Source organism: Leptonychotes weddellii, chromosome 2 (genome assembly GCF_054177405.1).
Source record: "Leptonychotes weddellii isolate Sample4059 chromosome 2, ASM5417740v2, whole genome shotgun sequence".
Lineage (NCBI taxonomy): Eukaryota > Metazoa > Chordata > Mammalia > Carnivora > Phocidae > Leptonychotes > Leptonychotes weddellii.
In genome coordinates, this window is record NC_138370.1 from 168,332,236 (window position 1) to 168,346,349 (window position 14,114).

General features: G+C 44.9%; 1 protein-coding gene across 1 annotated transcript in view; it reads right to left on the reverse strand.

Annotated features, from left to right (window-relative positions):
* Positions 1-14,114, reverse strand: part of CC2D2A (coiled-coil and C2 domain containing 2A) — a 121,344-nt gene that overhangs the window by 89,459 nt on the left and 17,771 nt on the right. The window contains exons 5-6 of the mRNA XM_081813176.1: positions 858-946; positions 420-521 (exon numbers count right to left, since the gene is read on the reverse strand). Of these exons, the coding sequence (XP_081669302.1) occupies positions 420-521; positions 858-946 (191 nt within the window). The remainder of the gene's footprint in view (positions 1-419; positions 522-857; positions 947-14,114) is intronic.

The window sequence follows — 14,114 nt, forward strand, 5'->3', positions numbered from 1 at the left end:
CCTACTGCACTCCTATCTCTCTCTGCTTCCCAGCAAGATCCACAGGCCAGCAACACTGACCCAGGAAGACAGACTGGGAATGACAAAGAGCTGGAATCTGATCTTGACTCTTGCATGCATGCCCTGTGACCTGGGAATGGCCTCGCGGCTGCTTTGAACCTTAGTTTCCTCATTGGTCAAATGTGAATGAACACTATAGAACCCACACCTCAGGGTGTTGGGATAATGACATATGAGAACACAGGGAAAACACGTGGCCTGAGCAAGACTCTATAAATGGTAGCTATGATGATTATTGATAAGCACTGAATGCCTCCTCTGTGCACAGCTCTGTTCTAGAAACTCTAGAAACAGCTCTGGAGATGTTATATTCTGCTTCATTGTTTTTGATCACAAAGTAGAGAAGGTCCGTTTCTCACCTCCGTGCCAAATTCAGTTTCCATTTCTTTCTCGCTGGGACTTTGTAAGCGCCTGGGCCGAGGGGTGGGAATTTCCTGCAGCAACGTGCTTTCTGCTTTGGACTACAAAGTCAAACAGAGAATCACTGCTGGGTAGCGACAGGAATGCTGTGAAAACCTCAGTCACCATCTTGGTAGAAAACAATCTGTAAAGACTACATGCTGCACCTCTTCAAGAGAGAAGAGCAAGTGAAATGGTTAAGGAAAACGACACTGACTACCTCTTAAGCATAATTTTCCACCTGTGCCAATGTTAAATACCACATTAATATTTAAAACAAGAAAAACAAATCTAACGGCATTCAAACCCGTGCAGTTTTGAGCAGACAGAGCATTCCAGACAAGACCTGAGGAACGGCAATCAGCCACCGAGCAAAATATTCATGTGGTTTTCCTCACCCTTGCAGCTTGTAATTTCTCTCTCATGCGTTCCCTCATGGAAAATTCTGCAAAGCCTGTCCTGGAAGCTGAAGGAATTGGAGGTAAGCCTAAAAAAACACAGGAAAATCACTTTAAAACAACGTTTTTTCTTTTTTCCCCAAAGGGAAGATGAGATTAAAAAATAACATGAGAATGTAATTTTATTTTGTAAAGTTAGAACTTTATATAAGCAAACATGAGCTCATGCTGACAGACGTCCATGTGACGTACTGAGTGCATGTCTTGGCTTCTTTGTGACTGACAGGGCGAACCTCGGTCCTGCCAGGAGTGCTGCGCCAACTTAACCAAGAGTAAAATGAATGACATTCGACGGTTCAAAGCACAGATGCACCAATTCAATTACCAGTGGGAACAGACCTTCCAATCTGTTGAACTGAGAAACAGGCTTGTAGGTGAACAGATAGCTAATGAGTCCGGGTTCAGCTTCCAACAGTGTCGATCACTTCAGAGAAATCTTTCTACAGTCCCAAGCCATGGCCCTAGGCTACATCGTAGACACGGCATGTATTTTGAACCTATTGTTAAATATATGTGTAAATCTCATGGACTGTTGTGTACCTTCGAGTTTCGGGGAGGACACAGGTGTAACGACCACTAGGGATCTTGAGGACCCAGACTCTGAGGCCCCCGGAGTAAGTGACTGGCTCTCTGATTGCATACCTGGGATGTGAGATGTTTGGGACTGCTCCTGGTTCTCTCGTTCCCAATGTGCTGAACCAAAGTGTTTGGGGAACAGAATGTTAACACGTTTGGAGCAGAAGGGCCGGACCGGGGTAGAGTAGGATATAAGATGGCAGGAGTTTGGGATCGAATTATGGGGAGCCTCTGATGTCACACGAAGGAGCCTAGAACTTATTCTCCAAGTGGTGGGGGAGTCCTCGGGTTGCAGGTATGGGGTGGGTGGGTGGAGAGAGGAAGGCACCAGGGACCCCAGCTTGGAAGTCCCCGTGAGTCAGTGGGAGCAACCACACAGAGGCCACGAGAAGGAAAGGACAACAGGACCCAGTGACCAGAGGAGGTCATGTGGTTCTCGCAGTAGCGCATCTTCCCGGTACTTGTCAGGTGTGCAAATCCTCAGGCCAGGCCCAGACCTAGTGACCCAGAAGCTGGAGCCCAGCAATCTAGGGGATTTAAGCACACACTCAAGGTAGAGGACTCCTGGTTTAGAGAAAGAAGGAGGAGGGAATGATGTCTGAGTTTTGACTGAGTTGACACTGATGGGCCTTATTTGGTCACAGGACACATCTGAGGTGCTGGTGGGATGTGAAAACGTGTGCTTGTCCAGCACCTGGGGCTCTGGGCAAGGCTGGGCCTGGAGGAAAGACTGAGAAAGCATGTCTACCGTGGCGGATGCTGGTGTCTGGAGAAAGCCTTTCCTGAGGCAGAGCATGCAGGAAGAGGGGTTTCTGACACCTGTGGCCATCAGCACTGTTGAGAGGAGGAGGGCTGGCAAGTGCAAGAAAAAGCGAGAGAAGATACTCTATTAGAAGGGAGAAGGACCAGCAGTGGGGAGAAGGAGGAGGAGGAGGGATGGGCTGCAAAGGTCTCTGCTAGCAAGAGATTTGCAGCTCCTTCGGCGCTGGCTTCGTGCACAAGGGAAGAGGGTCCTGGGCTTCCAAGCTCATTTCTGCAGCCTGGCACAGTTTGTTAGGTTGGGTGATAGAAAGGCAGAAAATCCTTCTTCCATAGGCTCCAACCATGGCACTCACTCCGTGCCTGGAAGGAGGCAGGAAATAGTGACCGTAAAGATAGTGGTCTTGGGTGTGTGGGTTGAGATTCAAGTTCTTTAAGAGAATCTCCGTCAACCCAACCCTGAAATGGCCTTTGACATTCTTTTTTAACTCGTTTGAAAAATGATCGAGCCATTACTTTCCATTTTAAAGATCACGTCAACATGGCAGATCCTATCCGCTGTTCTGTTAGGGTCCCAAGACTTTTCCTGTACAGAATTGGCCACATTTTGAACTTACATATTTGTGTGATTATTTGGTTGATACCTGTTTCCTCCCCCAGGTTCCACAGTCCCCAGCCACACAGGGCAGGCACATGGCAAGTGTCATTAAGTGTGTGTGGTCCCCTGAGCGGGTAAAGAAAGGGCTTCTGGACTCGTGCTCGCCAGTCTTGTTCTCCAGCTGGCCACCCACCTTGCTTCTGCCCCCAAAAGAAGGATGTTTATAGTCAACAATAAGTGTCTTTAAACATGAAAATGCACCTTGCTTATTTACTTCCCCTCATTTTTTTTTTTTTTAAAAAAAAGAGAATCAGTTTTTTAACTTTACTTAAAATAGCTACCATTTATATGTAGTTCACTAGAATAATTTTATATATTTGTCTTTAAAAGGGAGACAAGGTATTTTATTGAACACTATCTCTTCTGAATAAAAAAACCAAAGTGGCTTCTCTAGGATTGCTTTGAAAAGCTTTGAAAGATTTTGAAATGGTAAAAAGTAGTTCTTGCTTGACATTTTAGAGTCCATGCTAGGGGAAGACATTTCCAGGGTGTGGACATTCCCGAGTCCGATCTGCACAACTAGCTGGGGAGGTGTCATTTTCCCAGCGAGAACGTGACCCACTCAAGGGCAAAGACTGTTGGTGACCTATGTACCTGGCACTGAGCAGCACTAAATCAATGAAGGAAAACACATAAAGGAGGGCGTGAGGGAAACTGTACAAATTACAATAAATGTAATTCTCATTTGGGTGAAACCAGATGGTGATGACACAGTTTTTTCAAGATAACATGATGAACCATGTACTCTCATTCACTCCCTTTAACATAATAACTGATAGAGATTAGGTGCTTTCATTTTTATCTGGGTAGAATAATATAGCAGTGTTTCTTTAAACAACTAGAACTAAAATAACCCTCCTAATAGGGGCGCCTGAGTGGCTCAGGCGTTAAGCGTCTGCCTTTGGCTCCGATCATGATCCCGGGGTCCCGGGATAGAGCCGTGCATCGGGCTCCCTGCTCAGCGGGGAGAATTCTTCTCCCTCTCCCTCTCCCACTCCCCCTACTCGTGTTCTCTCTCTCGCTGTGTCTCTCTCTGTCAAATAAATAAATAAAATCTTAAAAAAAAAAATAATAACCCTCCTAAGACATTGTTTCCCCTAATTTAGTGTCAGTTCCTTCACTACATTACTACTCTGCCATGTGATCCCAAACCATGTCTATTTTTCCTGCCCTGGGGACCAGAGCTGACTTGCCAAGCCCGAGGACAGCTGTGACTTCACAGTTTCACACACAGGCTCTTGGACACAGCCGAGCACACCTGGTGTGAATAAAGTTTCCGCAGAGTCCAATGTGAAGGGTGTGATGAAAATAATTTTAAAAATTAGGAAAGACTTGATTTGGAGGCCTACAAGAACTTGCAGATAATGAGAGAATTATGAGACACTCCGTTAAACATATATATATGACGTCAATTGGTATGATATACGGATTTCCTTGGCAAGGTGGTGTTTCTCACAGAGGCAGCAGGATGATGTCCTCACAACGCTGCTCTGGCTTCCCAGTAAACCCACCCATCCCGAGGCTGCATCAGCCTCGTGTTTGCAAATGCTTCCGGATCTTCTCTGCTCTGTGTCCTTTACCCTCCCTGTCACTCATGCTCATCATACCCCATCTCTCTCTCCTTATAAGCTTCACGAAACGGTGGACACTTTCCATTTTTCTCTTAATCACTTCCTTTAAACCTGACCCCTCAGGAAAACACAGCCACTTTCTAGGAAGATAGACACTGCATTTTGAAATAATGTAATCTCATCTGTCCCCAAGTCGATGTGATCTTGTTTTTACGGAGAAGTTCCTACGGTTCCTTCTCCACCGTCTGGAAGTCCTCCCCTCCTCCCCTTACTGGTGCCAAGAGACTCCCATCCTTCTTGCAAGGTGTTGTTCTGTGACTCTCACTGCTGAGACCTGAGCTCTCTGTCTACCGCGGTGTATACCAGGACTTTCCAGGGACTTGACATAAAATCAGAAATGGGGTATTTGGGTTTGGATTTGTATTGGTATTATCTGGATTCACATAGAACAGGTGAGCATGATAATGACTGTATAGAGACCTCCCTCTTCCACTCGCCCTTTCTAGTGAAAGAATACACTAAGTGTTTTTATTTATTTTACTTGTTATGATGAATAAATATTTACCAAACCCTATAGTACCTTTATGTTTTCATCAGCTGGGCACTACTGATAATTGTGATAATAGCGTGATCAAAAATTCAGTTTGTTAATATGGTGAGTAATGAAAGACTTTTCAGCATAGAAACAGGTTACTTAAAATTCTTGCAGGGAGGAGTGGAATGAAGAAGTTCAAGAAGAAAAGGGAATGGTGTCCAATTTCCAACTGTGCAGGGAGAGCTTGTTTCTGATTTTTGAAGGAGTTGATAGGGGTCATCCGAACACTGTGGCATTTATATTCTTTTGGGTAATAACTTCAAGAGTGATATAACATTTTTATTTTAAAACATTAATATTTCTCTTAATATACTTCTATTTTGTTAACATTTTATATATTTATGTCACCAATAAAATATTTAAAATTTTTTATGGCAACTTACATATAGCATAATTCTTTTTTTAAAAAAAGATTTTATTTATTTATTTGACAGAGAGAGACACGGCGAGAGAGGGAACACAAGCAGGGGGAGTGGGAAAGGGAGAAGCAGGCTTCCCGCCGAGCAGGGAGCCCAATGCGGGGCTTGATCCCAGGACCCTGGGACCATGACCCGAGCTGAAGGCTCGATCCCAGGACCCTGGGACCATGACGCTTCACAGACTGAGCCACCCAGGCGCCCCAAGATTTTATTTATTTGAGAGAGAGAGAGAGTGAGAGAGCGCAAGAGGGGGTAGGGTTAGAGGGAGAAGCAGGCTTCCCACGGAGCAGGGAGCCCGATGCGGGGCTCGATCCCAGGACCCCGGAGATCATGACCCAAACCGAAGGCAGACACTTAACGACTGAGCCACCCAGGCGCCCACATATAGCATAATTCTCATAGGGACAATGGACAAAAGGGTGGGGGAAACACTGGCCTGACCTGCCTTTTAATTCCTGCCTCTTCTCTCCCCCATATAAATAATTTCCCCCACCCCCTGTTACAAAATTCCTGGATAGAATACAAATATGGAGTTGGTGGGTAGGGAGAGTGTGGGACAGAAGGCAGCTCGACCTCAGTAGGAGAAACTGGAGGGGAACAGAGGCAATATCCTACAGGCTTGAGAGGGAAAACGTGATGACAATCCGTCCGACTGTCCCCAACATCTAACCGTCTTCATATGGATGTAAGAAAATGGAGTGTCCTTTCAGCCACTGCCAGCCGTCTGGGAAGTAGGACATCTTCGGCTGTCAGGCAGGAAAACCCCAGCACAACGAAAGGGCCTCGGGTTAATGGTGCTTGTCACTAGGATGTAAGAATGTGGGTGACTATTTTTTTCTATTTCCTTCTCCTGATTTTCTAATTTTTATCCAGCAGAGTAGCACTACTTGTGAAAATTTTACTACATAAAATGAAAGTCAAAATAGGCTGAAAATAGCCGGCTCTGCCCTGGGTTTTGAGCTTCAGCGTGGCTGATGGTTCACATTTGCTGAGGGGTCTGGAGGGATTTCTATGGTCACATTCTTCTTTTCTGCTTCTTTATTTCATAGTCTCATTAACATTGCATTTTATGTAACTGAAAACGTGGGGCCCTTATTTTGGCGCATGTCTCCTTCTCACTCAGAGGTGCCTGGACCCCAAGATCTGGCTCTGCCCATTACCCCTTCCTGCATCTCTGTGCGTTAGCACACCCCCAGGCTTAGGGATTGTTTAGGGCTGACTGCTTTGGTCCCCCCAGCATTCACATGTTGAAGCTCTCAACCCCATCCATGTGATGGTATCTGGAGGTGAAGCCTCTCTATGGGAGGTAATCAGGTTTAGGTGAGGTCATGAGGGTGGGGCTCTCATGATGGGATTAGGGCCGTCCTAGGAAAAGAAAGCCCTGAACCTTGGCTCTCTGTCTTTCCATCATGTGAGAAGGTGGCCATCTGCTAGCCAGGAACCGAATGATTCTGAGCTTTGGTCCCGGATTCCGCAGCCTCCAGAACTGTGAGAAATAAATGTCTGTTGTTTGAGCCACCGATCTATGGTATTTCATTATAGCACCTGGAGCTGACAGAGACAGGGATCATCAGCTTGTGCAAGACTGGGCCTGGCCAGTCCTGCCTTCTGTCCCTATACTCCGGGTGGTGGGATAGGGCAAAGGGGCCATTAGGCAGGGCTGAGATTCTGCAAGGTGGCTTCCTCGATATATTTTGCCATAACAATTCTGCCTGCAGTTGAGCCTTCCACATTGCCTTGGGCAGAGCGGAAAAACCGTAAACCTCCTTCAGGAGGGCCAGTGACTGCCTGAGTGATGCTAAGGTAACTGAGTGCTCTCAGAACAAGCTTTGTGAACTTCCAAGAGGGGAAGTGACACGTAAAGGGTCTGAACTTGGCGTATTTTTGCAGGCGCGACTCTCTGTCGGGTTGCTAGCATGCTACAAAACCCAATTTTGGACGTGCTATATTAGCTTCTCCAGTTTTCAAGCTCTCAACTGACAAATACATATTGAACACCTATTGTGTGTACAAGGCTCGAAGGATGGAACAGTGAAGAAAAGAAACAAATCTTCATCTTCATAGAGTGTTTTCTGGCTGGGAAGAGAGACCACAAACAGGCAGTATATTTAATAAGTCGGATGGTAATAGGTGGTATGAAGACAAATACAACCGGATCAGGGATGAGGAGGGCCAGGAGGGAGGGGTGTATTGCAGTTTTAAGTAGAGTGGCCAAGCAAGGGCTTCAAGGTGACATTGGAACAGGTGAAGGAAATGAGCGACCAAACCATGCAGATGGCTGGGGGATGAGCATTTAGTTGGAGTAATACCTGGTGCAAAGACTCTGAGACAGGGCCATACCTAATGTAGGACCAGAGCAGAAAGGGGAAATATGAGGGTGGGAGATGGAATACCAGGGTAGCTGGTCATAGAGATAAGTGGGAACCAAACTGTGTAGGTCACCCTACACAATTCAGCTTAAACTCTGAGTCAGGTGATAACCACTGGAGGGTTGGAACAGAGGAGTGACATGACCTTGTTTTCCTAAGACCATTCTGGCTGCTGGGGTGAGAACAGAAGCCAGGGCATCAGCTGGGACGCTGTGTGATACTCCAGATGGAAGTTGAAGGTGGCTTGGATTGGGATAGGAGTGGGTAGAAGTAGTGGTAAATAGGCGGATTTATGTCTAGCTTGAAGGTAGAGCAAACAGGACTTACGGGGACTTATGGATGGGGGCAGATAAAGACGGGAGTTAAGGATGACCCAAGCAATAGAAGAAATGAAACATGGGTTTCATGAGATGGGAAGATTATAGGACAAACAAGTTAGGAGGAGGAGATCAGGAGCTCAGCTTCAGGAGAGTGAAATTTGAGTTGTCTCAGGATAGATCACAGACCTAACTAAATGTGAGACCCAGAAGCATAAAACTTATAGAAGAAAATATAGGAGGAAAACTTCATGAACTTGGGTTAGGCAAAGAATTTTTCAATATAACCCTCAAAGGACAATCCATAATAGAAAAAAAGTGATGCACTTGACTTCATCGAAATTAAAGCTTTTTGTACTTCAAAAGACATGATTAAGAAAATGAAAAGATGAGACATTTACTCGGAGAAAATATCTGTGAGTTATTGATCTGATAAAGTACTTGTATCCAGAATATATAGACAACTCTTACAACTCCATACTAGGAGACAGAATCCAGTTAATAACGAGGAAACATTTAAATAGACATTTTACCAAGATGATACACAAATGGCTAATAAGCATATGACAAAAATACTCACTATCATTAATCATTAGGGAGATACAAGTTAAGAGCACACCAAGGTACCATTATACACCTTATAAAGACTATAATTAAACACTGATTATACCAAGTGTGGACAGTTCTTATAACTGTTGGTGGGAGAGTAAATTGACATAGCCGTTTTGTAAAACAGGTTGGTAGTTTCTTATAAAGTTAAATATAAAATTTATCATATGACCCAGAAATTCTACTACTTCTCAGAAGCAATGAAAACAGATATTCATGCAAAGACACACTGTAAAGGTGTTTAGCAGCATTATTCATAATAGCCCCAAGCTGGAAATAGTCCAAATGTCCATCAACAGGTGAATGAATAAGTAAAATGTGGTACATCCATATGATGGAATACAATTCAGCAATAAAAAGGAACAAAATGTGGATAGATGCTACAACATTTATGAAACCCAAAAAACATTATGCTAAGTGAAAGAAGCCAGACACAAAATACCAAATATTATATGATTCTATTTGCAGGAAATGTCTAGAAAAAGCATATTTGTAAGGATATAAAACCAACCAGTGTTTGTCTAGGGCTGGGGTGGGAGTCGGGATTAACCGTAAATAGGCACAAAGGAACTTTCTGGGGTGATGAAATGTTCTAAAACTGGACTGCGGTGATGGTGGCACAAATCTACATTCATCGAAAATCACTGAGTTTTCTACTTACAGTGGGCGAATTTTATGTTATGCAAATTATATTTCAATAAGGCTCTTAAAAATATGAGTTGCCTCATTAGACAGGCAAAAGAAGATATTGGGTAGAAGGCTGCCGTCCATTCAGTCCGATGGAGCCCTGGGCTGGAGATAACCGTTTGGGACTGGTCAGGTACACACACGATGTGTATACATTAGGATTTCAAATCTTGAGATGACCAAGAGAATGAGGATTGAGGAAGAAAAGAGGGCCAGGCCCTGAGCCTGGGTGCTCCTAGAGGCTGGGGATGTAAGAACCAGCAAGGACACCGAGAGGGACAGCCCACGGAGGAGAAGTAAGAGAGGACTGCTGGAAGCAAAGGGCAAAGGAAGGAGGTGGTGGTGAGCTGTGCCAAATGTGCTGAAAGTCAGTAAGGGGAAGACTGGCAGCTGACCAGTGAATTAGGCAAACGGGCAATTCCCTGGCCCCCTCCACAATAGCAGTGCCGATGCGAGTTAGACTGGAGTAGGGTCAAGACTGGAGATGAACATGGGGGTAGATGACTCTGGAGCAATTTTGCTTAAAGGAGTCTTTTGGAAAATGCCTTTCCTGACAACTAATCATCATGCTGGGTGTGTTCCGTACTTGTTGTACTCTTATGATATGGTCAGTAGGGGGGCCACAAGACACAGAGGAGAGGCTCAGCTAACAGTTCCTCATACTCCCTTGTTCTAGAACCAGGAGGCATGGCACACCATGCAGGGCCACACGGAAAGACACCAAAAGGTGGTCAGGAGGCAGAAGCCGGGAGCGAGGTGAGTCCTTAGGCCATGGCCCTTATTGGGATTTCTCAGGGAAAGACAGGCAGGGCAGGGTGAACAGTTTAGGCCTGGCTAGTTTGAATTATTCTGGGGGGCTCCAAGCTATAGTGGTGTCCCTAGTTGCCTGGTATTTGACCCTGGGATGATGCAGGCAGAGGAATACTGCTTCCTCGGGTGGCATCCGCCCAAAAGAGGTGGACTCTGGATTGGTCAGCGTGCATCTCAGAGGCACACTCCTCTCTGAGTCCTTTGCCATCTCTTAAGAATTGGCTCAAATTTCCTCAACCCAGAAAGATTGTTTTTTTTCAAACATCATAATATCCAGAAAAAAAGTTATAGAATACAATGTACTATTTATTCATACTTGTTTTAGTGCTTTAATTTAGTCCCCTCAGTACCGTGTGAGGTAGCGAACGCTAGTGCTGGTGAACTTTTTGACCTTTCCTACATTTCCCAGAATGCATGCTCTGACTAGAATGTTCTTTCCCTTCTCCCACTGCCAGACACCCAGGTAACTCCCAAGACCCAGCTTTTTCAGGCAGGTCTCCTCTGGGTCCCATACAGTCCTTTGTGACATTTCTTTCCTGGTCAGTCTCTCCGGGACTTGATGCCTTTTTAAAAGTAAGCCTAAAACGAATGATCTACTTCCTTACATTTGCATCAGATTTCACCAGATTCCCTACTTTCTTTTCCACCAATACTGAGAAATTGGCTCTGAAATGATGCTTTAATCAGAGAAACTAACACGAATGAATGGGAAACAGATGTCAGTAATGAGGAAATTTATGTTCGTAAGAAACTACTTAACATTTGATAGTTACTCCCTTAAGAGATGGTGCAAGTTGGAACCATGGGGGAAATGTGTATACTTTTTCTCTAGATGTTTATTTGATTTGGAACTAGTGCCTGTTCAGTGCCTTCTTTATTTGGAATGTCATGACTGTATGCATGTTTGAATAGCTGATTAGGAGCCAAAGCTTTTACTGCATGATTTTATACTGCTGTTAATTAGGGAGGTGGCCCTTCTGAGCATGTGCCTGGTGCGGGGGGAGGCCGCAGGATCTGTGTGCTGGCATCTGAGTATCTGAATACAGCCTGACTTTCACACCCCTTGGAGGCCTGTAGGAATGCTATAGCGTAGAAGGGCTCGTAGGTTCAAGGTGAGGAGCAGGAATGCTGGCCAAGGCGGAGGCCAGAGTCAGGAGAGGTTTGGGAAGTAAATGTAAGAAGGAGTCAAGATCCGGGTCCAGGAGAGCAGGCCTGGTTGGAAGGATGCGGTGGGCGTGGTACGTGAGCATACCTAAGCCAGAGCATGGCCTTGCATAAAAAGGAGCGAGGCCAGCTTGAGACATCTGTTCACTCGGTAAGCATCGTTGAGTGCCATCGGGGTACGAGCCCTGTGCTTAGCAGACCTGAAAGTCAGTCTCTACCCTCAAGAGTTTCTAGTCCAGAGGAGAGGGGAGGCTATGCACCAAAAAAAAGATGACTTCAGACACTTGCATGGGTACAGGAGCCAGGAAGCCCAGAGGGGGTCTGCTCAGCCCACCCTGGGGCATAGGGGAAACTTTCCAAAGGAGGTGGTATATATATTGATTTTTTTAAAAAAGATTTTATTTATTTATTCATAAGAGACAGAGAGAGAGAGAGAGAGAGAGAGACAGGCAGAGGGAGAAGCAGGCTCCCCGATGAGCAGGGAGCCCGATGCGGAACTCGATCCCAGGACACTGGGATCGTGACCTGAGCCGAAGGCAGACGCTTAACCATCTGAGCCACTCAGGAGCCCTATATATTGATTTTTGAAAGGTAAGTAGCGAGGCTAAGATAAACCAATAAGCAAAACCCCCAAATACAGAAAAGTTAGTTTAGGCAGGGAGAGTAAGGTAGGTGATTCCCCCAAGTGACACTCTTTTGCAGAAAAAAATGACGCCAGAGTGACGCTCTTGTGAAGGCTCTAAGCTGGCTCTGTGCCCCGTAGGAAGAGTGTGCGGGGGGCCCGGGAGCCCCTGTGGACAGTGCTGGTCGCAGCATCGTTATTGCACCTTCCGTGGGCAACTGCAAACCCGGAGCTTTAAGGACCAGTCAGGGTTGCAATTTGTGTCAAATGATGCCATTTTTTGTGGCAATTAAGAGCACAGAGGTCTACAGATGGAGTTTGAGTCCTGACTCCACCACCTCTGGTGGGTAGTTCTTTTGGAACATAGTTTCCTAGCCAATGAAACAATGCCCCATGATGGTGCTGTTCTGAGAATTACATGATGTAATGTATGCAGTGACCTTAGCACTCAAGAATGGTAATTATTTTTGTTAGTTATGTGGCAACAAGTTCTTCTTTTGGCTGGAGGAGACTACTATGTATGTACCAGCCCCTCCCCAGGTGCTTTCTGTGTATCATCGGATTTCACTGTTGTAAGGGCTGTATTACCTGGGGGTTTTTATGATCCCCATTTTATAAATGAGGCTCCCGTGGCTTGGGAAGATTAGGTTATTGCTCAAGGTCCCATGACTGAAAGTACAAACAGTAGTAGTGAGTCTGACTGTAGTTTCTCTAGGCTTCAAGGAATGTTTGCTGGCTTGACATGTTTATTTCTCTTAGTATCTTGGCAATGTAAGGGGATGTGGGCAAGGATAGAGAATGAGGAATCTTGATAGAAATCCTATCAGAAAGCTTGCTACCTGGCTCAGAATGTGCTCTGAAGCTCTCAGAGTTCAAGATTGTCAAATTTTATCATCTGTCTGTCTGCCTTGTCTATTATCTATCTATCTATCTATCTATCTATCTATCTATCTATCTATCTATCTATTTATCTATCATCTATCTATCTTGGCTGGGTGATGTGGAGGATGCCTCAAGTAAACAATTAATTGGTTAGGGGAAGAAAATAAAATGGAATTATGTGAGCTTAAAAAGTCCCATAGTGTTGTTAACATAAATTGTCTTGTTGGGGCTAGGGAAACCATTGAATCAGAGGTTTCGCCCAGGGAAATGTAAACAGTATTCATAAATCGGTCATGAGACAGAGCTTCATGATGCACTTACACAAAGTATTAGCCCAGCCCAGATTGGGGGGTTGGTAGGATGGTTCAACATATGAAAATCAATCAATGTGATACCCCTTGGTAACAGAACTCAGGACAAAACCACATGATCATCTCAACTGATGCAGAAAAAGCATTTGACAAGATCCAACATCCTTTTATGATTAAAAAAAACAAAAAATGCATTCAACAAAATAGGGCTAGAAGGCAACTACTTCAACATAGTAGAGGCCATATATGAAATCCCACAACTAACATCATGCTCAGTGGTGAACAACTGAAAGTATTTCCTCTAAGATCAGGAGCAAGGCAAGGATGCCTCCCCTCACCACTTTTATTCAATATGGCATTGGAATCCTAGCCAGAGCCATTAGGTTAAGTGCTATAGACTGAATATTTGTATCCTCTCCAAATTCTTAGATTATAACTGAACCCCCAGGGTGATAGTATTTGGAACTGAGGCCTCTGGGAGGTAGTTAGGTCATGAGGGCTCCCCCTTAAAAGGCACTAGCTCCCTTGAACCTTCCACCATGTGAGGATACAGCAAGAGGACAGCCATCCGTGAACCAGGAAGTGGGCCCCCTTATGAGACACCAAATCTGCCAGTGGCTTGATTTTGAACTTTTCAGCCTCCAGAACTATGAGAAATAAATTTCTGTTCTTTATAAGTTATCCAGTCTATGGTATTCTGTTAGAGCAGCTCAGACATACTAAGACAGCAAGAAAAAAAGCTACCAAAGGCATCCTGTTTGGAAAGGAAGATGCAAAACTATCTCTGTTTGTGGATGACATGGTTTTACATATAGAAAACCCTGAAGATTCTACACAAAAACACTGTT